The 25,916-nt window shown below is 35.6% G+C and overlaps 2 protein-coding genes across 4 annotated transcripts; both read left to right on the top strand.

Moving 5' to 3' along the window:
- The first annotated feature begins 2,739 nt into the window (after positions 1–2,739).
- On the top strand, positions 2,740–19,503 carry LOC101252206 (uncharacterized). Its single transcript, XM_004245028.5, has 11 exons — positions 2,740–3,092; positions 3,241–3,291; positions 3,402–3,428; positions 3,867–3,971; positions 7,568–7,675; positions 7,872–7,943; positions 8,024–8,074; positions 8,572–8,634; positions 8,725–8,849; positions 17,256–17,457; positions 18,370–19,503. The coding sequence occupies exons 1-11, from the start codon at positions 2,949–2,951 to the stop codon at positions 19,084–19,086; spliced, it is 1,665 nt and encodes a 554-aa protein (XP_004245076.1). The 5' UTR covers positions 2,740–2,948; the 3' UTR covers positions 19,087–19,503.
- A 567-nt stretch (positions 19,504–20,070) lies between these two features.
- Positions 20,071–24,259, top strand: LOC101253608 (transcription factor ABORTED MICROSPORES). Of its 3 annotated transcripts, none has more exons than XM_019215077.3 (9): positions 20,071–20,232; positions 20,551–20,650; positions 20,791–20,973; positions 21,128–21,206; positions 21,307–21,375; positions 21,589–22,245; positions 22,481–22,786; positions 23,485–23,661; positions 23,804–24,259. In XM_019215077.3, the coding sequence occupies exons 2-9, from the start codon at positions 20,556–20,558 to the stop codon at positions 24,044–24,046; spliced, it is 1,809 nt and encodes a 602-aa protein (XP_019070622.1). In that variant the 5' UTR covers positions 20,071–20,232; positions 20,551–20,555; the 3' UTR covers positions 24,047–24,259. The 3 variants fall into 3 exon arrangements, with proteins under 3 accessions (XP_019070622.1, XP_004245356.1, XP_069144153.1); XM_004245308.5 differs by having other exon boundaries at positions 23,807–24,259; XM_069288052.1 differs by having other exon boundaries at positions 20,102–20,237.
- Positions 24,260–25,916: the final 1,657 nt, after the last annotated feature.

The following is a 25,916-nucleotide window of genomic DNA, read 5'->3' on the forward strand; positions in this document are numbered from 1 at the left end:
TGGTAAGTTTTCAGCAGAAGTGGAACCTAGATATTATGAGGAAGCTGTTAAAGATCCTAGATGGGTACTGGCAATGCAACAAGAGATAAAAGCATTGGAAGAAAATGGCACTTGGGAGATAGTAAAGTTGTCAGCAATGAAGTCAGCAATAGGTTGTAAATGGGTGTACAAAGTTAAATACAAGGAAGATGGTACTATTGATAGGTTCAAAGCAAGACTTGTGGCTAAGGGATATAGTCAGATTGAAGGTACTGATTATCAAGAAACTTTTGCTCCAGTAGTTAAAATGGTCACTGTGAGATCAATTATTGCTTTAGCTGCAGTTGAAAACTGGAAGATATTCCAAATGGATGTATTCAATGCCTTCTTACAAGGTGATCTATTTGAAGAAGTATACATGGAACTACCTAAGGGGTTTGTCAGTACAGATAAACATCTTGTATGTAAGCTTGTAAAGTCATTGTATGGACTTAAACAAGCATCGAGGCAATGGAATGCTAAGCTTACTGAAGCCCTTTGCAAATCAGGATACACTCAAAGTCATTTAGATTACTCATTATTCACCAAGAAGAGCACTGTTGGACAGGTTATTGTTTTAGTTTATGTCGATGATTTGTTAATCACAGGAAGTGATCCTTCACTGATTCAGGACACTAAGCAGGTACTACACAATCACTTTAAAATAAAAGATTTGGGTGAATTGAGATATTTTCTAGGCATAGAGTTTTGTAGGTCAGCATCTGGTATTGTCATGAGCCAAAGAAAATATGCATTAGAGTTGATTTCGGAGGCTGGGCTAGCAGGTGCACAACCAGTATCAACACCATTAGAATGCAATCTAAAGTTAACTAGCTGACTATGGTGGCAGCAGTGATGATCAATTATTGCATGATGTTAGTAGTTATCAAAGATTAGTTGGAAAACTACTCTACTTGACCAACACAAGACCTGACATTGCATTCACTGTTCAGACTTTAAGTCAATATATGCAACAACCTAAAATCTCACATTGGAATGCAGCTATGAGAGTGATCAGATACATTAAAGGTAATCCAGGGTTGGGTTTGTTTATGAGTTCTCATAGAGAATTTAAATTGACTGGATTTTGTGATGCCGACTGGGCTGCTTGTCTCAGTACCAGGAAGTCAGTTAGTGGATATTTGCTCAAATTTGGTGATTCATTGATCTCTTGGAAATCCAAGAAACAGAATACTGTGTCCAGGAGTTCTGCAGAGGCAGAGTATAGGAGTTTGGCTACACTCAAAGCAGAGGTTGTATGGGTGGCAAATTTGTTTAAAGAACTTCAAGTACCACTGCACACTCCTTCATCAATATATTGTGACAGCAAGGCTGCAATACAAATTGCTGCAAATCCTGTTTTCCATGAAAGAACCAAACATATTGAAATCGATTGTCACTTTATACGTGAAAGAATTCAACAAGGACTCATTCAGACCATCTACATCAACACTAAGGACCAGCAGGCAGATTTACTAACAAAAGCACTTGGTCGTTCACAACATGTTTCTCTGTTATCCAAGCTTGGTGTTCTGAATATTTTCAGTACATCCAGCTTGAGGGAGGTATTGGAGATAATACAGAATTAAAGGAATAATTATATATGTTGATTAGTTAGTTAGTTAAGAGTTAGTTAATTTGTTAATGAGTTAGTTGGGTTAGTTTGAGTTAGTCAATACATTCCACATGTATATATAGTACCATACTTCATCTTTGTAAGTCAGTTTTCATATATACAAAATCAGAAATTTCCCAAACTGATTTCTCTCTTCTACTCTGTTCATATTTGTTCAGATCTGATATGCCCAAACACCGCCTGTACGTTTGCTATTCTTGTTTGTGTTAATGTTCTATATTATTGGGCCCTAATTAAAAGTGTTATGTTTTAAATAATTTGTAGGATGTGTTTGGTACGATTTTTTTTTTAAAAGTAAATTTCTTATTTATTTTTCAGTATTTGATAAGAAAATAAAAAAATATTATTTTAATGTATTTTATATTTTTTAGCAAACTATTAAAAAAATGGAATGCAATGGGATATGAGGTGGGATGGTCACGAGTGGTGGTTTTTTTATCTTCCCCCTAAATTTTTGTCTATTTCTTAATAGTGTTTTTTCCCCACAATTTTAGGTATAGAATATCCAGTTGTCTTAGTTTATATTTAATAGAAGTAATCACTTTATGTTAGTGAAGCTGAAAAGAAATGTATCATGTTTTGTTTGATAGAAATATTATTACAGCTAAATTAATAACAACTTGATATATGATATTGTAAAAATATAAAAAATTATGTTGTTGCACATGAAATCGACGTGATAGACCTCACAATTTTAGTTACAATAGTATTTCTACTAAACAAAATAAGATGTTTTCTTCTTACCCTCTCTTGCATAGAGTTATTATTTCTCTAAATTTATAAAAAATGGATTGAACCTTTCATAAATAAATTGCAGAAAATCAGTTAAAATAGACCAAAGAAATTGGGAGAGGACAAAACACACGTCAATAGTGCAAGCATGAAAGACTATTCGTACTTTAATTAAAACATACGTCAATAAGTCTCATTTGTTTTCATTAAGATTTCAAACATCTGAATAAGTATGTGAATATTAAAATGTGTATTAAAATTTAATTGTTTTGATCCAAATGTACACCTAAATATCAAAAATATAATTTTTGAATTTAAATACCGAATGATTAGGATCGTTTGTTTTTAACATTTAAACGGTAAATATGAACTTAAACAACCCCTTAATTCATTGTCCCCGACTCTTGAGTATACCGCAACTTCGTCGGGCCTTTTTGAACTTCAATTGCCTTTCTGTTTTTTCTTTAAGCCTCTTAGCTACCAGAAAACTTTACTCCTATCGAAAACCCTAAATCTTGACGGAAAAGGATATTCTCCAAGCTATAGAGTTGCAGGTTTCGTAATGGAGGAAAATAAGCAGCCATCATCACAAAAGATACAGATATACCCCACCTCCACTGGTGAAATATCTCCTTTCTGGAGAGACAAGTACGAAAAAGATGCAAAGAAGTACTGGGATATCTTTTACAAGCGCCATCAAGATAAAGTAACTTTCTTATTCTATCTAATTAACCCTTTGATCTGGGTTTTGTTTCTGTAACTAAAATATCCAATTTCCATTTCTTTTCTGTCTACTGTTCACTTGTTTAATCTACTCATTGATGTTATTTTGCTGTTCTCTTGAAAAAAAAAAGTTCTTTAAAGACAGGCATTACCTGGACAAGGAATGGGGTCAATACTTCTCTGTGAGTGAATAAGACAATGAATATGATCAGTTTTGTTCTAAAAAAAATGTGTTAAGTTAAGGAGGATGGTACATTGAATAATGATTTGTTCCTGTTCTTACTCTTTGCAGGGGATTGACGAGAAAGTCATTCTTGAGGTAATTCAAGTTTATCACACATATGTTCTTTTTACCTGTTGAATATTCTGACCCCATCTTTTTGAGGTATAACTAATGATTATCTCAGTATTTCATTCAGCGCAATTTTGTGACTGTATGTTTTTCTTGTTAATATTTCTACATTTAAGTACTTGCATGTCTATTTTCAGAATTATGGTGATTATGTCCTGTATTTTCTATTAGCTACTATCATTTAACTTTTGGTATTCGTCAAGAGAATTATAGTTTTCATATTGCCTTCTTCCAGCAATCAAATAAGTGCTGTCGAAAGTGCTCATAACTTTTTCAAGTTGTAGGTTACCTTTCTTGTTACGCGGATCACAGTCTAACATATATTTATGTTATATTATTTGTTACGGGAATTGGTTCAATTGTTCTCTCGTTACACTTGCACTAATGGAATAATGCTGATTACAGGTTGGGTGTGGGGCTGGAAATACCATCTTTCCTTTGCTTGCTACAATACCAAACATATTCGTCCATGCATGCGATTTTTCACCTCGAGCTGTGAACTTAGTTAAGGTATGTATTTTGGTCGTGTCAGTGGCCTCTCAAAGTAACAATTGAAGAAAGTATTTTCCCTTTAGTTGTTTAATTGTGATCTGAAATGAGTGGGAGGTTGAGAACATTTCAGCTTGCTGGTGTGCCTATTTCACAAAAATTGTAGTAAATATATTTCTAAGGAGTCATTGATGATATATAGTACATTTTGTTGCTTGTGTTGGATATGTGCTCTTTTTTGTTTTGGATATATTTACTTGAGTAATATTTATCATATGAGATTTTTTATATTTGGTTCTTTTCAGAATATTATTCACATTGGCATGCTATATTATTTGTACAGCCAAGGCTCATTAGGATGCCTAAGAGTCCATCATATGTAGGTCTTGTTAGCTTACGTTGTAGATACAACTATTTTGAAATGTCTAGAGAGAGTGGCTCCTTCTTCTCTCTAGAATCAAGGAAGCTGGAAAAGGTCTTTCAAGGAGCCAGTATTAGAACTTGGGGGAAGATGCTGCAAGGTGGAATTAGATAGGGAACCTCATTTTTTGCTGTCCAGTGAATATGTCGGAAGAAAAACTTTCTTGAAGACTTGCTTGCTGGGGACTTCCTCAAAATGGTGGGCTCACCGGATGCTATTGGAAACTGGGCGGCCGCTGTTTGGGTGTAGCTAATGGGCTGAAGGTTACTCATTCTCAGTTTCTTTTTCGTTTTGCAGATGAGTTCAACCTGCTAAAGTTTTTCAAAGGGGGAGAAGGTGGATGGGTGACAACTTCTTGAAGTTGGAAGGATGGGAGGAGCTTTCTGGGTGTGACGATCCACAGTTTACCATAGACATTGTGGTGGTGAATTTGGCGGGTCTCTCTGTCCATCTCTGGTGTTTTGACCTCTTCAAGAAGGTGGGGGACCTGTGTGTGGGTTCAGAATATGGTTGCACCCTGGGTTTTGACCAGTGGCGCTGGCGCTTGGGGATGGGGAAGTGATGGTCTCTTCGTAGGGAGGGAAAGAGAGGAGGAAGAAGAGGGGGGTGAGAGTGGTTTGGAACAAGTGTCTGGAAAAGTTCACAATGCCTGCAATTTACGGGACTAGGGTTGCCTTACATAAGGACCTCACAGTGTGGAATCCTATTATTGAAAGAGTTGAGAAGAGACTAGAAAGTTGGGAAAAGTGATACTTGTCGAAGGGTGGCAAGGAAGTATCCATAAAAAATACTTTATCGAGCATCCCTACCTACTTATTGTCTTTGTTGCAAGCACCAATGATGGTTACAGAAAACAAGAAAGACTTCAAAGAAAATTTTTATGGGACTAAAATTATCACTTGGTTAACTGGGAGGTTGTTACAACTTCAAAGAAGTGGGCTGGTATAGGACTGAAAGATCTTATGGTGTTTAATAGAGTTTTACCAGGGAAATGGCTATGAAGATTTAGGGTGGAGGAGAACGCCTTATGAGGGAGGTAGTGTTAGAGAAATACGGCTCATCCAAAGGAGGGTGGAGGACTTGAGCTATTACTGTCCCGTTTGGCTTGGCATGTGGAGGAGCATTTTGAAGGGGTAAGAAGACTTCGATGGTCGCATCACTTCCAAACTGGGAGATGGAGGAGTTTCAAAGGCTTTTGGAGTTGCTCTACAAACACATCAGGCTAAATCTTAGTGATTCATGGAGTTGGGCCTTGAGCAGCGATGGTTTTGTTCACTGTCAAATCTCTCTATCAAAGCTTGCTCGCGAGAGAGAAGACGTCTTTTCCAAACCTTTCAATCTGGATCCGTGGGATACCTAGGAAATTGTGATTTTTTGCTTGGTTGGTGGGGAGGGGAGCGATTCTGACAACCAATAACTTAAGGAAGAGAAATATCACTCATGTTAGCCGAGTTTTATGTGCAAGTGTTCTGGTGAAGAAGTTGATCATCTCTTGGTGCACTGTAAAGTGGCGTCGATTTGTGGAGGATGGTTCTGAATTTTTATGGTGTACAATGGGTAATGTCGGGTACCATTAGATATGTTCTACATATTTAGGCTGGAAGACGTACTTTTAGAAGGCAAAAAGCATGGAAGGTTGCTCCATTAACTCTTATGTGGGCATATGGAAAGACAGAAATATGAAAGCTCTGGAGGGGATCAAAAATAAGTTTGCACACTTGAGAAATAACCTTTTTTACTTTCGTTGCTTTTTGGTTTTTTACTTTCGTTGCTTTTTGGTGCACCCTTGTAGTTCCTTATGGCTTCTTGTATAGATGATTGTGTCTTTTTAGAGAATCATATTTTGATGTAGATTCTCTACTTTTTTGGTATACCTCAAGTTCCCATTGTTAATAATATCACTTATCTTATCAAAAGCTTATGTTGCATTTCTTTCATTTTTGATGCTATCACCACACCACAATGTTTTTGTAACACTTGCTAGAAGCCAGAACTAATGTTTTCACAAAGGCAGAAGTTAATATATCAAAGAAAATTTTCCAATGCTACGAGGTTTTCCTTAAACATCTGAATTGATTGTGTTAAGGATATATAGATATGATGTATACCATGTAAATTAAAAAGATCTACAATTCCTATAGTTGTGTGATTAAGAAGATATTTAGTATGCACTTATTTTTTTTTTCTTGAGATAATTGTGAAGTCTATAAATCCCACCAAATTTGAGGGTATAGTCAAGCCATTCATTCTCAAAATCACTTCTTTTCATGATATCAAACCTTATTTGATAAAGAAAAAAACCAATCTCTTATCTTGTTTACCCGATGTTGCACCATCTTTTTTCTAGTCTCTTTTGGTTTTGGGATCTTGATCTATTTCTGTTTTGCTCATGATATATATCCATTTTTATTACCCCCAATGATGAACACCACTCCTTATATGGAGTATCAAAAAGATATGTGAAGTCTGATCGGGTGCTCATCATCTAGAGTAGAAGGATTCAAACTTCTGCAATTACTACCACAAGAAAGCTGCCCCCTAGGGCATTGAAGGCTGTCACCGCGTGGCCAAATATTAGGGGCTAAGCATGACTTTCTTTTTCTGTTTTTCTGCAATATCCCCTCATTGCTTAGGAGCACTTGGTGGCATTTGTCAAAGCACGAAATCCATAATGGAATCGTTGCAGAAGAAAGGTATAACGCTTGGAACCCAAACATGATTAAGCCTCATATCCTTGGCCGCAAGGATTACAAAATAGCAATGTGCCTAAGAAACCGAAGCATTCTCGATTGAAGTCAATTCAAAGAGAAGAAAAAAGAAAATAGGACAATAGCTGACTAAACCTCTAATTCACTATGAAACAAGGCTGGAACCAAGCCCTAAATTTGAGACTTTGGAAAACTGCTTTAATTTTTGTTGTCTATTCTCCAAATGTTCAATTTTCAATTGTGGGGGTGTTTTAAGAGTCTTCCATGTTGGTTGAGGGAATGAGTTGTTGTTTTCTTATATGATCTTGGACAATGCTTAGTTGATGAGCTAGTTTTTGCGGTTGTGTTAGGAAAAAAGTTCATTCTTCTTGATAAGTTGGATGTAAGTTTGTGGTTGATGCCAAGAGTAAGTTTCTTGCTTTGGATGTGATGCAAAAGTGAAAATACATACGCCGATTTGTGTTAAAATTTTGTTGTATTTATTGCAGTCGCACAAGGATTTTGACGATGCTCGGGTGAATGCATTTGTCTGTGATCCAACAGTGGATGACCTGATCCAGCATATTTCTCCTTCATCAGTGGACGTTGTTACCATGGTACTAGACAAAAGTTTTCTTCTATAATTTGTGGGCTTTTCAATTTGCATCGACATACTTTCTGCATAACAAATCATGCTCTCTCATAATCATTTACTGAAAGCATGCCTTGTTCTTGAATGTTTGTTTTTGTTCCATATTAGTTAGACTGCACAGCATATATTTACTTAAACAAATAAGCTGACTTGTTAAGCAGATATTTGTTCTATCTGCAGTATCTCCTGAGAAGATGCCTCTGATGTTACAAAACATCAGAAAAGTTCTGAAGGTCAGATACCAGTTCTTAATTTCATTGATTTGTGCCTTTTGATGTCATTATTATGACTCTTATACCTGTTTCCTTTCCAGAAAGATGGCTGTGTCTTATTTCGGGACTATGCAACTGGTGACCTTGCTCAGGTTTAAACTTCACCATATAGTATCCTAATCTATTTCTTCAGCATATTGTATGAACTTATTGATTTTGTACTGCCTCTACTGCAATCTATTTAACACCTTTTGACTAGGCACAAAATTTAAGAAAAAAGAGAACTTTTGAAATTTGTGATCTAAAACAAATTTTAGACATTTGTGTAGCTAGAAATTATTTCATCAAGGGTAAAAAATAATTTTTAAAGTTAAGTTGTTCCTAATTATAGAAATGTGACATTCTTTTTAGGACACACTAAACAGGGAAGTGTGTCACATAAATTGGGACGGTGGGACTAATAACTTTGGATTTACTTTATTGCCTTCGTATTTTGCGTAGTATGTGATATTTGATGGCTACCTTTGAATTTAACTTGAGTAAGTTTGGGTTGTAAAATCAGCTTTTTCTTTATTTTATCTTTGGGCTTACTGAAAATGTAGCATATTTGGGAATGATGTATACTTACAGCTAAGGTTTGTATTAACAGGAAAGGCTTACCTCCAAGGAACAAAAAATCAGTGATAACTTCTATGTCCGGGGTGATGGGACTGTAAGTTCTACTGTTACAAATTGATATTTCTCATAGTTTGGGCTTTATATTGTTGATGCGCATCTTATGGCAGCTTATTTCTGTCAACAGAGGGCTTTCTATTTTTCTGATGAGTTTTTAATAAATCTCTTCAATGGAAATGGTTTTGATGCTGAGGAGCACATCTTGTGTTTCAAGCAAGTGGAAAATCGGTCAAGGGAGTTGGTGATGAATAGGTATATGATCGGTACTTTCTATTTGTACTTCCTCCATTCTATTGTATGTCATGGTAGTTGATTGCATACATAATTAGATGTTAGTTTGACTTACATAATACAGTAGTGATATTGAAAGAAAAAATTGAAGTTGTTGTGAAGTTTGTTTGTTTGAATGAGAAATATCACTTCAAAGTTTTGTGACAGCTGTATAAAATTGAGATGTCAAACATATTTTAACATCAAAATTCAACTATCATATAAATCGGATAAAAATTGATAGAGTAAATATCACATTCATGTCTAAATTTTAATAAATAAATGAATTTTGAACAATTAAACACTAGCAATGTTATATGAGAGTGAATGTTGGGACACAAGTATAGATGCGAAAAATCAAATGATAAAGGGGGAAATGAAATGTCGGATTGAATCGCCGAAGCAGGGCTAAGGCGAATAGATATGAATGACGAATGAAGTCTATTCCCCCTTACCTTAGTCAGACTGGCATGAAGCTTAAGCTTTCATGAGGAATTAGGAACATGAAGAAAGAAAAGCAGAAAAGGGAGATACCCCATAGACCAAAAGGGCATAGATCGATAACACATTAATGAGATGAGTGTTTTCAAAATGTAGATGCTAAGATGAATGTGCGGTCATACGAGATTAGACAAGATTAAAAATGATAAGATTCTGTAGAAGGTGCAAGTAGCACAAATTGAGGAAAAAACTTAGAGAAGGTTGCTTGAGATGATCTGTTCATTTTTTTGGTCGACCTCCAGGTGCACTAGTCTATAGATGTGAAATCATGGTTAGTAAAGGTGTCAAGCGGACATGAGATGTAAAATCTTGCGGAAAAAAGTTGTCTCGAAAGACAATCTCTTGGAAGCTATGCAGACTTGACCAAAGATAAGACAATTGTGAATTTTACTTTTGTTACTGCAATAATTTTTAATACAATAAATTGTCTAGGTTTAGAATAAATTTGAAATTTAAAATTTTGACTAGGTTGTTTTAGTTGTTCCGAAATTCTAGCTTTTTGAATTTTGAAGTGCAGATTTTCTGCATATTTATGAGCTCAAATCAAAAAGCATTGAAAGTGATTTCAATCCAAAGAGAGACATTTTCAACCCTCTTTTTGCTGCCCTATCTTTTTTAAAACACCAACAGTGGTATCAAGAGCTTTATTGATCTTACGAGATCTGTGAGTTTTTTCAAAGAACTATCATATCATTTTTAACCTGCCAGGGCTACTTTCAACATGCAAGGGTTATTTTTCTATCCATTTTAACCTCTATTTTCAACCCGTGTTTTTTTCAAGCACAAACTTTTTTCAACCAATGTTTAACCTAAAAAAATGGCAAGCAACAATTTTTCTTTCAATGCCCCAGAAATTCCCACAGATAAAACCTATCAAATTTGGTCCGTGAGAATAAAACCATATTTTGAAACCTATGTGATATGTGAGGTTTACAACAACATTTTGTGAATCCTACAAAAGTTCAGATTAAAGGATTTTCAAAAAGAGCTTTTAGACACAAGTTGTTGAAGGTATTTTTTTTTAGCACAAACACAAAAGAAGGAAAAGAAAAAAGAAGAAAATTTTGAAGTTCGAAAAGAATAAACAGAACTCAGCACCAATTGTCAAAGTAGAAATTGAGGAGGATCATTTTTTCAACCGTAGTAACTAAAACAAAGGAGGAGTGTTGAATTTTACTTTAGTTACTGCAGTATTTTTTAATATAATAACTTGTCTAGGTTTAGGATAAATTTGAGATTTAAATTTTTACTAGTCTGTTTTAGTTGTTGAGAAATTCTAGCTATTTTGAATTTTGAATTGCAGATTTTTTCTGCATATTATGCGCTCAAATTGGCTATGTAAAGCCGTCCTACGCTTGATAAAATCATTTAGACATATTTTAATCAATTCTTTTTGCTGCCCCATTTTTGAAAACACTAACAGACACCATGGAGAAAAATGATTATATAGGAGATATTAATTAGTTGAGAATATCTTTAAGCCATTTTGTACTTTAGGTCGTAGATTTTTAGGATTCTTTTCACACTATTAGATATTTTTATTGTGGTAGGAAATATAGAGAACTTCTAGTTCTTTTTATTTTTATCTTGTATAGTTTTAGCCTGAAATGGATTTTGAATGGAGAAATATGGTCAATGAGGATTCATAGAGCTGACCTAACTTATTTGGATTGAAGCATGCTAGTATAGAGATTTGTTATTAATTGTGAGAAATATATGGGTAGAATATCATTCAATTGTGTATTTACATTGTTACATTGAGACCCTATTTATAGACATTACATTGGAACTCCGTCTAGGATTCCTTTTCCTATTCTTCTTCCTATTCCTATTCTAAGCAGGAAAAATTTATTCCTATTCTAACACTCCCCCTCAAGCTGGTGCATACCAATTATATGTACCTAGCTTGTTACAAATGTAATTAAAATACGAGGAGATGTGAAAGACTTGGTGAACATATCTGCAAGCTGATCATTTGACTTCACAAATTTTGTAACAATATCTCCCGAGAGTATCTTTTCTCTGACAAAGTGACGGTCAATCTCAATGTGCTTAGTTCTTTCATGAAACACTGATTTGATGCAATATGAAGAGCCACTTGATTATCACACACAAGTTCCATCTGATCAATTTTGCCTAATTTTAGTTCTCCAGCAACTGGTTGAGCCAAACTAACTCACAAGTTGCTATCGCCATTGCTCGATATTCTGATTCTGCACTAGATCGAGCAACCACATTTTGTTTCTTACTCTCCACGACACCAAATTACCTCCAACTAACACACAATATTCAGAAGTCGAACATCTGTCAGAGGGTGATCCTGCCCAATCAGCGTCTATATATCCAATGATATGTTCATGACCTTGATCCTCAAAGAGTAGTCCTTTATCGGAGCTGACTTTATATATCGCAGAATACGAACAACTGCTTCCAAATGACTATCACTAGGGGAAGTCATAAACTGACTTACAACACTCTCGGGAAAAGAGATGTCAGGTCTAGTCACTATGAGATAATTCAACTTTCCAACAAGCCGTCTATACCTTTCAGGATTACTAAGTGGCTCCTCCCGTCCCAGAAGAAGTTTAACATTCGGATCCATAGGAGTGTCAATAGGTCTACATCCCATCATTCTTGTCTCCTTAAGAATGTAAGACATACTTGCGTTGAAAATTAACAATACCTGATCTAGACTGAGCAACCTCAATACATAGAAAATACTTCAACCTGTCAAGGTCTTTAGTTTGAAAGTGCTTAAAGAGATGTTGCTTTAAATCGGTGATACCATCTTGATCATTATCGATGATAACAATATCATCAACGTAAACAACCAATTAGATACATTGACTTGGTGCATAATGTCGATAAAACACAGAGTGATCAGCTCCACTACGAATCATGCCAAACTCCTGAATTACTGTGCTGAACTTCCCAAACCAAGCTCGAGGAGACTGTTTCAGACCATAGAGTGACCTACGCAATTGACATACAAGGCTACTAGACTCCCCCTGAGCAACAAAACCAGGTGGTTGCTCCATATAGACTTCTTCCTCAAGATCATCTTGCAGAAAAACATTCTTAATGTCCAACTGATAAAGAGGCCAATGACGAACGACAACCATAGATAGAAAAAGACGAACATATGCTATTTTAGTCACAGGAGCGAAAATGTCACTATAATCTAGCCCAAATATCTGAGTATACCCTTTGGCAACAAGGCGAGCCTTAAGTCGATCAACCTGACCGTCTAGTCCAATTTTGACTGCATAAACCCAACGACAACCAACAGTAGATTTACCTGCAGGAAGCGAGACAAGCTCCCAAGTACCACTCTTATGTAAAGCAAACATCTCACCAACCATAGCCTGCCTCCATCCAGAATGAGAAAGTGCTTCACCTGTAGTCTTAGGAATGGAAACAGAGGACAAAGACGACACAAAGGCAGTATGGGGTGATGATAGACGATGATAACTTAAGAAGATATAATGTGGGTTAGTATTCTGAGTGGATTGTATACCTTTTTGAAGTGCAAGCGATGGGCGAGGTGGAGGCAAGTCCGCAGTAAAAGCAGGGTCTGGCGCATGACATGAATCATCTGGGACTAGGGTTGGACGTGGACGACGATGATAAATTAGTAGTGGTGGCACTACAACTGGAGATGTAGAAGTAACTGTAGATTCCTCAAAGGTTGGCACAAGTAAAACTTGAGGTATGGGTAAGACAATAGATACATCAGAATGATTAGAAGATGTATAGTAAGGCTGAGACTCAAAAAATGTAACATCAGCAGACATAAGGTATCGATGAAGATCATGTGAATAACGAGATACCATTTTTGGACTCGAGAGTAACCAAGAAAGACATTTGAAGGCACGAGGGGCTAATTTATCTTTTCCTGGGGCTAAGTTATGAAGAAAACATGTGCTCCCAAAGACACGAGGGGGATAGGATAGAGATGTGACCGAGGAAACAGTATGGAATGTGGAACCTGATTCTGAATAGAAGAAAAAGTATTCTATTTATCAAATAACAAGACGTAAGAACTGCATCTCCCAAAAAACGCAACGGAACATTGGATTCAAGGAGAAGAGTACGAGCAGTCTCAATAAGATGCCGATTTCTTCTTTCAGCTACACCGTATTGTTGAGGGGTGTATGGATAAGTAGTCTGGTGAATGATGCCTTGGTGAGTCATAAACTCTTGAAATTGAGAGGATAAGTATTCTAAGGGATTATCACTACGAAAAGTACGAATAGAAACCCCAAACTAATTTTGTATTTCAGCAAAGAAACTTTTGAATAGAAAATAACTCAGAACGATCTTTCATGAAAAAAACCCAAGTACATCTTGAATAATCATCAATTAAACTAACAAAATAACGAAATCCTAAGGTGGAACTGACTCTACTAGGACCCCAAATATCAAAATGAACTAATGAAAAAATAGACTCTGAACGACCCTTAGTAATACGAGAAAACGTAGCACGAGTGTGTTTCTCAAGTTGACAAGACTCACAATCTAATGTAGATAAACTAGACAAACTAGACACCATCTTTTGCAGTTTGGATAGACTCGGATGTCCCAAACGTTTGTGAATCAGATCTAAGGAATCTGTAACGGAGCATGTTAAGGAATTTGAAGAGGTAAGATAGTAAACGCCTTGTGATTCATGTCCTGTTCCAATCATCTGTCCCGTACTGCAGTTCTGCATGAGAAAAAAATCATTCGAAAAAAAAGTTATGCTACATTGTAGGGCTTTCGTCACACGACTAACAGATGCTAGATGAAAAGGAGAACCAGGGACATAAAGAACAGAGTCTAGGGTGACAGAAGACAGGGGTTTGACTTTTCCAACCCCTTTTGGTTTTGTCTGGATCCCATTGGCTAAAGTAATAGCTAGAAGAGATTGTGAATAAACAATATCAGATAAAAGTGATTTACTACCAGAGATATGATCAGAAGCCCCATAGTCCATGACGCATGTTCTTAGACTACTAGATTGCGACACACAAGCAAGAGAATTACCCGCAACAGACGCATCAGGTTTTGCAACCGAAACTACTTGTGGAGACGTTTGCTTATTTGCACGATACTGAAGGAACTCATCATATTCTGCCTGAGCAATATGAGCATTATTGGATGGTTGATTAGGTTGAGCACCATATGCTACTGGTGGAGATGTCTGTTTACTTGCGCGATTTCGAAGGAACTCATTATATTCTTTTAGAACAATAGACTCATAACTGGGTGGTGGGCCATGCAAAATATAACATGTCACGAGTGTGTCCAGGTTTATGACAATGACTACACTTGGATCGAGGTTTTCCAAAACGCCCTCCCCTCGTCAATTCTCCATAGATTGGTATGTACGTTTTTATGTGGTTTGAGATGTGAGAATAGAGGAGTCAACAATTGGTGATGAAACTTCTTTGTGACTGGGAGGTGCAGCAAGGCGAAGCAGACAAGAGAATAATTCATCAATTGAGGGAACTGTAGGACTGGCTAGAAATCTGGTCACATACAGAGTTATGGTTAGTAAGAAGTCCAACAAGTGTAAGAACTAGAAACAATGTTTGCCTTTGCTCTTGTTGCTTTTCCGCGTTTGTAGTGATAGGCATCAATGTTTCAAATTCCTCCATGACTGCCTGTACTTATCCCAAGTAAGTAGACATATTGGATTCGTGTTTCTTTAAGTTGGTCATCCAAGATATCACATCATAGAATCGAGATATGTCGGTGTATAAAACACGTGTCTTTTCCCAAACTAAATAACATGTCTGGAATAGGCGAAACAAGATTATCAACTTTAGAATCAATAGAGCGCCAAAGGATACTACATAATTGGGCATCCACTTTCTCTCATTGTGCTTTGGCTTTTGCACCATCGTCACTAGACTTTGTCTTTTCATCTACAACACAAACATTGTTTGTTAAGTGATCTTGAACACCTTGACCCTTGCACCACAACTCAAAAGAAAAAGCTCAAGCTAAATAGTTTGAACTTCCCATTAATGGCTCTGAAGTGATTGTAAGGCTTGAACCTCCAATTCCTGTATTTTTGGAGCCAAAAACATCACACACGAAAGACATTTTTCGAAATTTGGCTTGAACAGAGTAAAAACTTGCTGGAAACTGCCGGAATCCACCTACAGTAGCCTAAAAAACTGATTTCACCGAAAACTTGCCGGAAGCTGCCTGAAAATCACCGGAACCCTAATTCCGGTGATCGGATCTAGAGAAAACTGCCCAGGTTCTGGTCGGAAATCTGGACAACAAATGGAAGAAAATTGCTAGAAAAAAAAGACCGGAGCAACACTTGGCGCGTGAACAGATCTCGCCGGAAAATTTCCACCTCCGATCGGCGTGTGGGGGCGCGTGGGGGGTTATTTTCCGGTGGGTCTGGCTGGGGTTTGTTCGCCTGAGCTTTCCGAGCCTTCTGACGGTGTTGTCTTTTGCACAACACCTTCAGAACAAAAGATGACATAAATCAGTCCCACCGTCGGCACCGAAATTTGACACCGGTGACTTGAAGTTCTCACCAATGCTCTGATACCATGTGATAAATATATGAGAAGCATATTATTCAATTATGTATTTACATTGTTACATTGAGACCCTATTTATAGACACTACATTGGAACCTTTTTCCGACTAGGATTCCTATTCCTATTCTTCTTCCTATTCCTATTCTAAGAAGGAAATACTTATTTCTGCTCTAACAATAATGAATTTGGAAATTTGAATATTATGAAATTTGTATAAAAAAAAATAAGGTGTCAAATTTTGCAACATCCCAAAATAAAAAGGTCAAGTGAACTGAGGAAGTGTTCTCTGTATAGTGTATTCTCTGGTAGATTTGAATATGCTTTTCATTATACCTGTGGTGTTTTCTGTGGAGGTTTGCCAAAGATTTTAGAATTTTTCAGAGGGTTTTCCCTGTCCCCTCCAACCTTCATCTCAAGTAAAACATTTTTTAATGAGCCGAGGGGCAACTTGTAGGGGAATTGTGGAGATCTTCCTTATAATGCAAACTTGATATTGCTTAGAGCCAACATATGGCTCTTTTAGTGCTTAAAGTTATTGGGTTTGTGACGTGGGTTCAACTCCTACCGTGGTAGGATATTGAAAAATACTTTTAGAGATCAGAGGTTTGTCACTGAAATATGAATATACAAGCTAAGGGTGTTTGTGCACAAAAAAGCAAGGACATCGGTGATTCAAACAATAATTTGGACCAGACCAAAAATGAGTAAATCCAAATACCCCTGGACAGGTGTGCATAATGCACTTAAAAGGTTCATCAGAAAGAAGCATATGATCCAAAACGTAATTCGAAGTTCATGGGAGCCGACAGAAAAAAATTAATAATTTCAATTTACCAATTTCAAAAAAAAAGAAAAAAAGAAGAAGTTAATTGTGTTGCTTTAATTTTACATCATAGTTCTTAAGATACACGAGGTGTAATATCAACATGCAATATACTCGTGGCTGAATTTGATCTTCTTTTGAACACACTGGAAGCTAACTTTTCTTGCCACAATTATTAATACTATAGGCAATTAGATTGCAAAAGCTGCAAAGCCAAAAATATTGAACAAAATGTTAACACTCAATCTCGAGTTTGGGATGTAGAGGTGACAGATAGGAGAACAAATGCAGTTACAGATGATTCAAAATTTCTAATACTGTTATTTGTTACTTTTTGGATAACTTCATTAGGCACACACTATTAAGAATCTGACAGGCTTGGATGAAGGTCAATGCTAGAGTGTGTATTTCATTAATAATACTATCTTGTAGTGGGGATCCCCCCTAATATCTCATATCCATTCTTCGGTGTACTTTTGGTGTATTAGATAAAAACATTCTTAAGTGCTGTGGTTTCAGGCGCTGGGTTCAAGCTGTATTCCGTGTTGGTAGTGGAATATCTGCAGGGAAAACCGAAAGCAAGGTGAAATACCTTGGTAAGGATAATGATATACCTGAAATACCAAAAATTATCCTTGAAGACTCTGCAAATGAGACAGAAGTTGACATATCTGAGGGAATGGCTCTTGAAATGTTCGGTATTTCATCTCCTAAGGAGGAGGTATGAATTTTCATTCACTTCTAGTGTTATTTCTTTTTTTTTTTTGGATAAAGTAAAGTTGTATTCCTCAGCAATGAGGGTATGCTGGCAACCATCAAAAAGATTTATTACATCAGTGACCAAAAAAAACCAACTCAAGAAATTGCTACTAAACTTATAAAGAAGAGAAAAAGTTTAAAATCTGTCCAGCATCCTCTATACCCTCCTCATTACACCAAAAACGGAAGATCTTCATATAACGCCATTTGATCTTTTGTACTGATTCTGCAGTATTTTCCATACACCCCTTGTTTCTTTCTCTCCAAATAGTCCACCATATACAAGAGGATATCATGTTCCACCATTTCTTCTGGATCTTACTCCCCCCTCTTCTCACCCTTCTAGTGTTCATTCCTTCCTGTTGTTATGAGAGATACAGAAATTGTGAGGATAACAGAATTAATAGTTCCAGAAGGCAGTGTGACTAACATTTGTAGTTTTATGCATTAACACTGACATTATAGTTGAGTAATCATGACCTATGCATATATTAGTGCTCGACTGCTCATGCATTGATCCAAGAGTGGCATGTAGATTCTTTTTATTATTCAAATAAACCAATGTTTGTGCTGTATCTCATTAAATTATTTCTGGGACCTGATCCTAGTTTGTAAATACAGGTTCATGATTATATAGTAATTTCCGTTTTTCAAAGATTGATACTCTAGTCAAGTTGAATTAGGGATAGAGTTATCAAATTTCCTCCATTATGGGTAGCATATTCTAATATGAACCAGGTGGTTAGTCCTAATTGATTCAGAAATATGAAGTTCGGGGCGCTGGATCCCCCATAAAAGCTTGTATAAAGTAATTTTTAAATGTTCCAAAATATTTTCCTCCAGTCACTGACTTGCCTACTTATCAACATTCTAGATTCTTGATGTCATCTCCAAAGACTATTCTTTCAAGATAAAGGTCCTCTCAAAAGAGTATCAGCATACCTGCAAATCAACTGGCTTAATGTTATGGGAATCAGCTCGGCTTATGGCTTCTGTGCTTGCTGCTAACCAGACCATTGTTTCAGGGAGAAGTGTTCTAGAGCTGGGTTGTGGATGTGCAGGCATTTGCTCCATGGTTGCTGTTAGATCTGCTAACCTTGTGGTTACCACTGATGGAGACACAAAAGCACTTGATCTGTTAAACCAGAATCTCGCTTTGAATCTCCAACCACCAATTCCTGCAAGGCTAATTACAAAAAAGCTTGAGTGGGGAAACACAGACGATGTAGAGTCCATTAAGAGGCTAAATGACAGAGGTTTCGATGTCATAATAGGCACAGATGTCTCTTATATTGCTGAAGCAATCGCTCCTTTGTTTTCAACTGCTAAAGAGCTGATCCGACCCAGTAGAGGCGATGAGGAGGATAGTACACCAGCTCTAATCCTTTGTCATGTCATTCGCAGAGTTGATGAACCATCTATACTTTCAACAGCGTCTGAATTTGGTTTCAGGTTGGTGGATAGGTGGCCTAATGCACTAACCTCAACTAGTACATCTCAGAACATAATCCAAAGTTGGTTCTCCGATGGCAGCCTTGAAACTTGTATTCCTACCACTGCACTGAATATTCTGTATTTCCACAAGTTGTAGGTTTTGATCTTGGAGGAATTTTGTTATGTGCTTCCATAGAAAGGGGAAACGTTCCAGAAAGCTAGTCAAGAGTTCTGTCCTGGTTCTTGAACCTTCAAAGGCTTCAAGCATTGAATCTGTGTTTCGTGTTAGTCCATTGCTTACACATGCAAAATGATTTGCATATAGCTAAATATGCTATTATCGTCGTTTGGAAGTTGAAGCTGTTCTTGTAGGACGGATAACAAAGACATGCTTTCCCGTGTCCGAAATATTTACAGGATTCAGGAAGTTCTTAGTTGTCCAAAATGAGTTATGTATACTTGATATTGGTGAGTTATAGTGAAGCTCCTATATCTCTTGAATTCATGCATAAGTTATCGTCTTTTTGCCGAGATTCAAGCACTTTTTCATTGACTAAATGAAATGTTTACTTTATATTGGTTTGTTATGATGCTGAGATTTGACATACGCATTTTTTTTCTTTAACAAATATACAGTTTTCTGTTTTTTTTTTGTTTTTTTTTGAGATTATTTACGTTGAAAACAAATATATACTGCAGCTATATAAAATGACATGGTGAAATCATAATACATAAATGAGATCGAATCACGTCATGTATGAAGAGAAAAAAGTTTATCCCCATATCTTACATGACCAAATGGCTTTCACAGCTGGTCATGCTAATATTGCTTCCTATCTATCATATCTTTTTAAGCAATTCATTTTAGATATTTTTTGATTTCAAATTTATTTTTTTGTATAGATTGTTCAACTGGTAAATACACATTGTCATTCTCCTACTGATTAAAATTTGGAACCACATGTAGTTACGTATTAAGTAATGATCCGTGTTGTCAGCGTATACAAGTTAAATTCTTTCCAAAATAGAATAAATATAAACAGAAACACAAAGAGAGTGTTCAGCTACTAACTTAAGGAGATGTATTGATGTTTCTTGGAGAGGCTCTTATCATAACAAACCAAAGCCTCATGCACGCATTGCCTTTTACCTAACTTATTCATTTTCTCTATTAAAAACAACAACTTTACCCCCAAACACAACATTTTTCAGATCAAAGGGGAAGAGTGTTTTTATTTCTCAATTTTTTTTTACATAGTTCTGTTCACATCAGTTAAACCTAGCTATCAGCTGAAGTTAATTTGTATGGTAGCTTTTGCTTTTTGCCTTTTATGATTTCAATTTAGTATCTCTTTTGTTGTCATTCTTGTTTTCTTTTCTTTTTGTTCAGTTAAAAGGAGAAACATGATCTATATATTTCTCATTCCTTTGTTTCTTTGAGCTGTTTATTTTACTTGAAAAAGACTCTTGACTTGAAAAGTTGGTATAAATGATTTCATTTGTGGGAAGAGGACAAACACTTTTGACTTTAGTATATTGTTTTGATCTGCTGATGAAAATCTACTCTTTTGCCATATCATTTGTGTCCTATTATAATATATGTTGTTTTTCTCCCAAATAGGAAACATGGAACTCATGCATCTAATGGAGAGGCTTAGGCCTATTATGAGCTTAAAAGGCTGGGATTACTGTGTTTTATGGAAGTTGAGTGAAGATCAAAGGTAACGCGGATTTAGAACATTGATTATATGTATTCCCCTTTGAATGGTTTATTGCATATGTGCACATAGTACGAGTGTTCTAGATCCGCCTCTGCCTCTTTTGACAACGAAAGGCCCTTGAGTAATTATGTATGATGCAGGTTTCTTGAATGGATTTGTTGCTGCTGTGGCGGAGCTGAGAAAAATATGCATGGCTGTGGACAAGAGATATTTTTTCCTGATTCTTCTACTTCAACTTGCAGAGATGTTATGTTTCAGCATCCAACAACAACTGCTTGTAATTTACTGGCTCAGGTCCCGCCTTCTCTGGCGCTAGACTGCGGGTACATGTTTGGCCTATACCTTCCTCCTTTCTATTACAAGAAAATTATCCGAATAAAGGGTAGTTCAGTGCACTAAACTCTAGCTATGCACAGTCTGAGAACGAACCATATTGAGACTCTCCTTCATTTCTAACTCTTTGCAATAAAATTGTAGAGTTTATGCACAGACCTTACTATCTAATCAAGCAAAATGGATGAACTTTGTTCCTTTCTCGGAATCAAATATCTCTAATGTAAGAATTGCTTTGTTACTATCGATTTCATTGCATAGCGTTGATCTCCACTGAAAAGCACCTTGTTTCTCTGCATAATGTTGTTTGATGTTAATTGCAGGAAATAATGGGAACTAGAGCTCTGATTCCATCTCCTCTTGGATTGCTCGAGTTGTTCAGTACGCAACAAGTAAAACATATGCTTCCTCCCTCTTACACTCTTTTTCATCTATTACTTGCTTTCTTCCCTATTTTTAATGTTCAACTCCGAGAAAATCATGTCAAAAGCTACAATTACTGTCTTAACTATACTTATAAAAAATATTCATGGAATTAAATACTTTGATGTAAGATATTATATACAAATGAAAGCCTAAAATAGACATGGTAACAAATTTTACAGCTAGCAGAAGATGAGAAAGTGATAGAATTTGTCTCAGCTCAATGCAATATCTACTTGGAGCAGCAAGCTATGATGAATTCAACTTTCTCAAATGGAGTTGAAGAGAACAACACATCAAAGCCTTTCCCAACAGAAGGAGAAAGAGACAGAGACGATCATATAAAAGATTCCCAAAATCATTACAAACAGAGAGTCTCCCCTGCAGCTACATCAGATCACTTGTCATTTGATTTCCCACTTAAACGAAAACAATTGGATTCTTGTTCGATGAACTTCCTTCCACCGTTCAGTACTTATAGCACACCAGAAGTGGATAACAACACAGGAGGGAACATGTTGTTTGATCAGAGCACAAGTGATATGACACATTTTTCGGAGAATAGGTACATGAGTGAGATGGATGCTTATTTACAGAAGCAAATGATGAGAAGCAGTAGTACTCAAGCTGGAATTGATGATGAATCAATCAAACATGATAACGGAAGATCAAATTCGGGATCTGATAGTGATCAAAATGAGGAAGAAGATGATCCCAAGTATAGAAGGAGAAATGGAAAAGGTCCTCAATCCAAGAATCTTATGGCTGAAAGGAAAAGAAGGAAGAAACTAAATGAAAGGCTCTATGCTCTTAGAGCTTTGGTTCCCAAAATCTCCAAGGTAATACATAAACTAACTCCCTTTGTTCCAATTTATACAACTCACTATTCTTTTTAGTCGGTTCCATTAGAATGATACATTTCCTTATTTGACAAATATTTAATCACCTTATCAACTTGGATCTCACTTATTTGACAAAAAATCCTAATGTGTACTCTTTATTTTGTACAAAATCTTCACTCATATTTCTAAAACTACGCACACAGTCAACATTTATGGTCGAATTTATGTACAGTTGGATAGAGCATCTATCCTCGGAGATGCTATTGAATATGTGATGGAATTGGAAAAGCAAGTGAAAGATCTGCAGCTTGAGGTTGAAGAACATTCAGATGACGACGGTACTGGTGGAGGAAGGAATTCGGACCAGATTCACCCCGTAGTTTTAAGCCATAATGGAACTAAAAACAGGCCTAAATCAGATAACGGAAAACTTACAAATGGAAGCCAAAGAGAAATATCAACTAATTCTAATGGCAGCACTGACCCTTCCAGAAAAAATCAAGATGTAGAAGAGAACGACAAATTGCAGCAAATGGAGGTACAACTTGTTCTATTTATATATATACATATGTATAATATACTACCGATTTAACTTATAAACACTCATGACAATAGCTCGTACTAGATTGTCCTTTTAAATATTGCTTCAATAATATGTTTATGTCATTGCATATTGTATCACTAATACCTTGAGCGTTATTTATACACAGTGTTGGTAATAAATAGATGCGAACCCATGATTTAAAGACTTTGGGTACACCAATGTTACCTTTTCAACTACTTCAAATAAAAGTAGTGAAAAAGGGCCTCAACTAAATTCAAACTCTGGTTTCATTAATGGTTCATCTAGCTGCCTTATACCAACAACACAAGGGCCCTCATATGCGAAAAAGGGATTCATCTAGATTCAAACCCTGGTCGCATCAATGGTTCATCTAGCTTGTACCAACAAAACAAGGGTCCTCATATGCTTTTCTTGGGTGTACTGTTAATTATATTCTACAATGATTTTTTTGGTAGTTAACGGGTGCACGTGCACTCCCACTTACTAGTATTGGTCTGCCTCTAGTTATAAATACTCATATTATTTTTGCCACTAACGTCATTTATATAGAGTTTTGATTAAAATCGTGACATGTAGAGTGTTTTTTTTAAAAGAAAATTATAATATTTTCAATCCTTGGAATGACATGAATGTTTGATATATGTTTATTGATGATATGATTAAATTTGTAGCCACAAGTGGAAGTTGCTCAATTAGATGGGAATGAGTTCTTTGTGAAGGTGTTTCGTGAACACAAGGCTGGTGGATTTGTGAGGACTTTGGAGGCTTTGAACTCATTGGGCTTGGAAGTTACCAATGTTAATGCAACTAGGCATACTTGTTTGGTATCAAGTATCTTCAAAGTTGAAGTAAGTCAAAATATTCCTTTTTTTTTCGGAGATCTCACCTTTTTGCTTCCTTACTGACCGTTTGAACAATTCCCAAACTACAATCCTTCACATCTTTCGAGTTCTAAAAATGTTTTTTTTCTTGTTTTAATTTGTATGTTAGCAGAAAAGGGATAATGAAATGGTTCAAGCTGATCATGTGAGGGACACCTTGCTAGAGCTGACAAGAAACCCTAGTAGAGGTTGGTCTGAAATGGGTAGAGCATCATCAGATAATATAAATAATAATAATGCAAATGGCACTACAGATTATCATCAACATCAACTTCATGATCATCACCTAGACAATAATAATCAACATAAGCAAACCAATTCTCATCACTTCCATACACACCACCATCACTAACATATATTATTTTAATTACTTTACTTGTAATAATGTACTTCTGCTTTTTCTTTTACCTAAGTAATCCTTGTTTAGTTTCAGAATAAGATGCATATTTGTGAACTTGTTGCTTTTTTAAATGGGAAATTTAGACAAAATGTCCATTGGGTCAATTTTTGTAATCCAAAATAAACAATTATCATTAAGCGCATAAAATCTTCATTTGACCATTAAGACTTTTTCCTTCCTCCTCCTTAAACTTCTTCCATGTTTAAAGCTCGACCTAAATAATCTCGCAAATGTGAATCTCTTTGAGTAAAAGACTCGAGAAGATGTTATATCTAAATTTGAGACTGTTTAGAAGATATTTGAGTTGGTTGAAATTGAAAAATATGGTTTGCAGATTCGTATACTTTATTGTATTAACTATTAACAATGTATATAGGTGTATATACTTCTACGATAAATAGTTATACATTACAGTATTGATACATTATATATACACATGGATACATTACAACTTACATATGCAAAGGACCATTTTGTTGAATTTTTTTTTGTTGCTTAAACTTAATGGTAAGTATTTATCTTTATTTAAAAATAATTACAGTCTTACCAATTTACCCATTACTACAATTTTTAATTAAGTAATTAAATTCCGTTGGAATAGAAAAAAAAATTCTATCCACCACTCTCCTTCCTCTTCGTTTGCATATTTTTTTTCCGAACATCTTGTAGAAACTATAATTGTTTTCCTCAAAGTGTAGAGACTCTTCGTATTGAACTCCATATAATTAGTCCCAAAAATTGTAGCTGAATCGGATCGGATATGGTGTTAAATGTTGACCCCCTTCATTCAAATTTATTTTTAATAACTGATATTCTTGACTTGTACGTCACATGTACGATACAAATATATATATATATATATATATATATATATATATATAAATATATATAGGTCTAGTAAATGGCAGCCATTACTTGTCATGATTAAGGTGAGCAAAAATCGTATCAATCGGTAAATCGAATTGGGTTAATAATTTTTTTGGTTTTACAATCAGGTCATTGGGTTTGGTTTTGGTTTTTTAATAGGGAAAATTGTGTATTAAGCAATAGGCTATTAATTTAAAATCAATATTATAGTTATTGTTTTATTTAATTTTTATTCGTAGCAAACACATTGTCATTCTAGCCTTTTTCCCCTAAATCTCATTCGCCGCTCTCAGTTCTCTCCCTCACTCTTTCGTTTTTATACAAACTCGTATAAATTTGTTTGTATAAAACGAGAGGGAATGTATATACAAGTACACTTACATATCTCTCTATCTTATACACTTATTATTATATTAATACAAATCCACCCCTTCACAATTCTCTTTTATCTTTCTCTTTCACTTTATACAAATGCAAATTATACAAATACAATGTACAATTTGTTTTTTTTTATAACGTGAGAGAGGGAGATTTGATAATTACAATTGTCTTTAACTCGATTCAATTATATACATTTTCAAATTTTATGCAGATATACAAACACAACATGTCATATATATATATATATATATATATATATATATATATAGTTACATATATACAATTATATAACCGACATACACATAAAATTCACCTCTCCACTCTCTGCCTCTCTCACTTGATTTTCTCTTCTCTCGCCTAATCTCGCTCGCTACTCTAGCTTAACATAAAGAACATATACATATGCAAACACAATTTTCATAGATACAGATGCTCGATTTAGACAAATCGTCGCAATTTATACAAATTCGATTTTCCATAGCAAATTATGTTTGTTATGGAGCGCAAATAGCAAAATTGTAGTTATAGAGCGCTAATATGATTTATGTTTACTTTCCTAAAATTTACTCTTTTT

This window comes from Solanum lycopersicum, chromosome 8, assembly GCF_036512215.1.
Source record: "Solanum lycopersicum chromosome 8, SLM_r2.1".
NCBI classification, from domain to species: Eukaryota; Viridiplantae; Streptophyta; class Magnoliopsida; order Solanales; family Solanaceae; genus Solanum; species Solanum lycopersicum.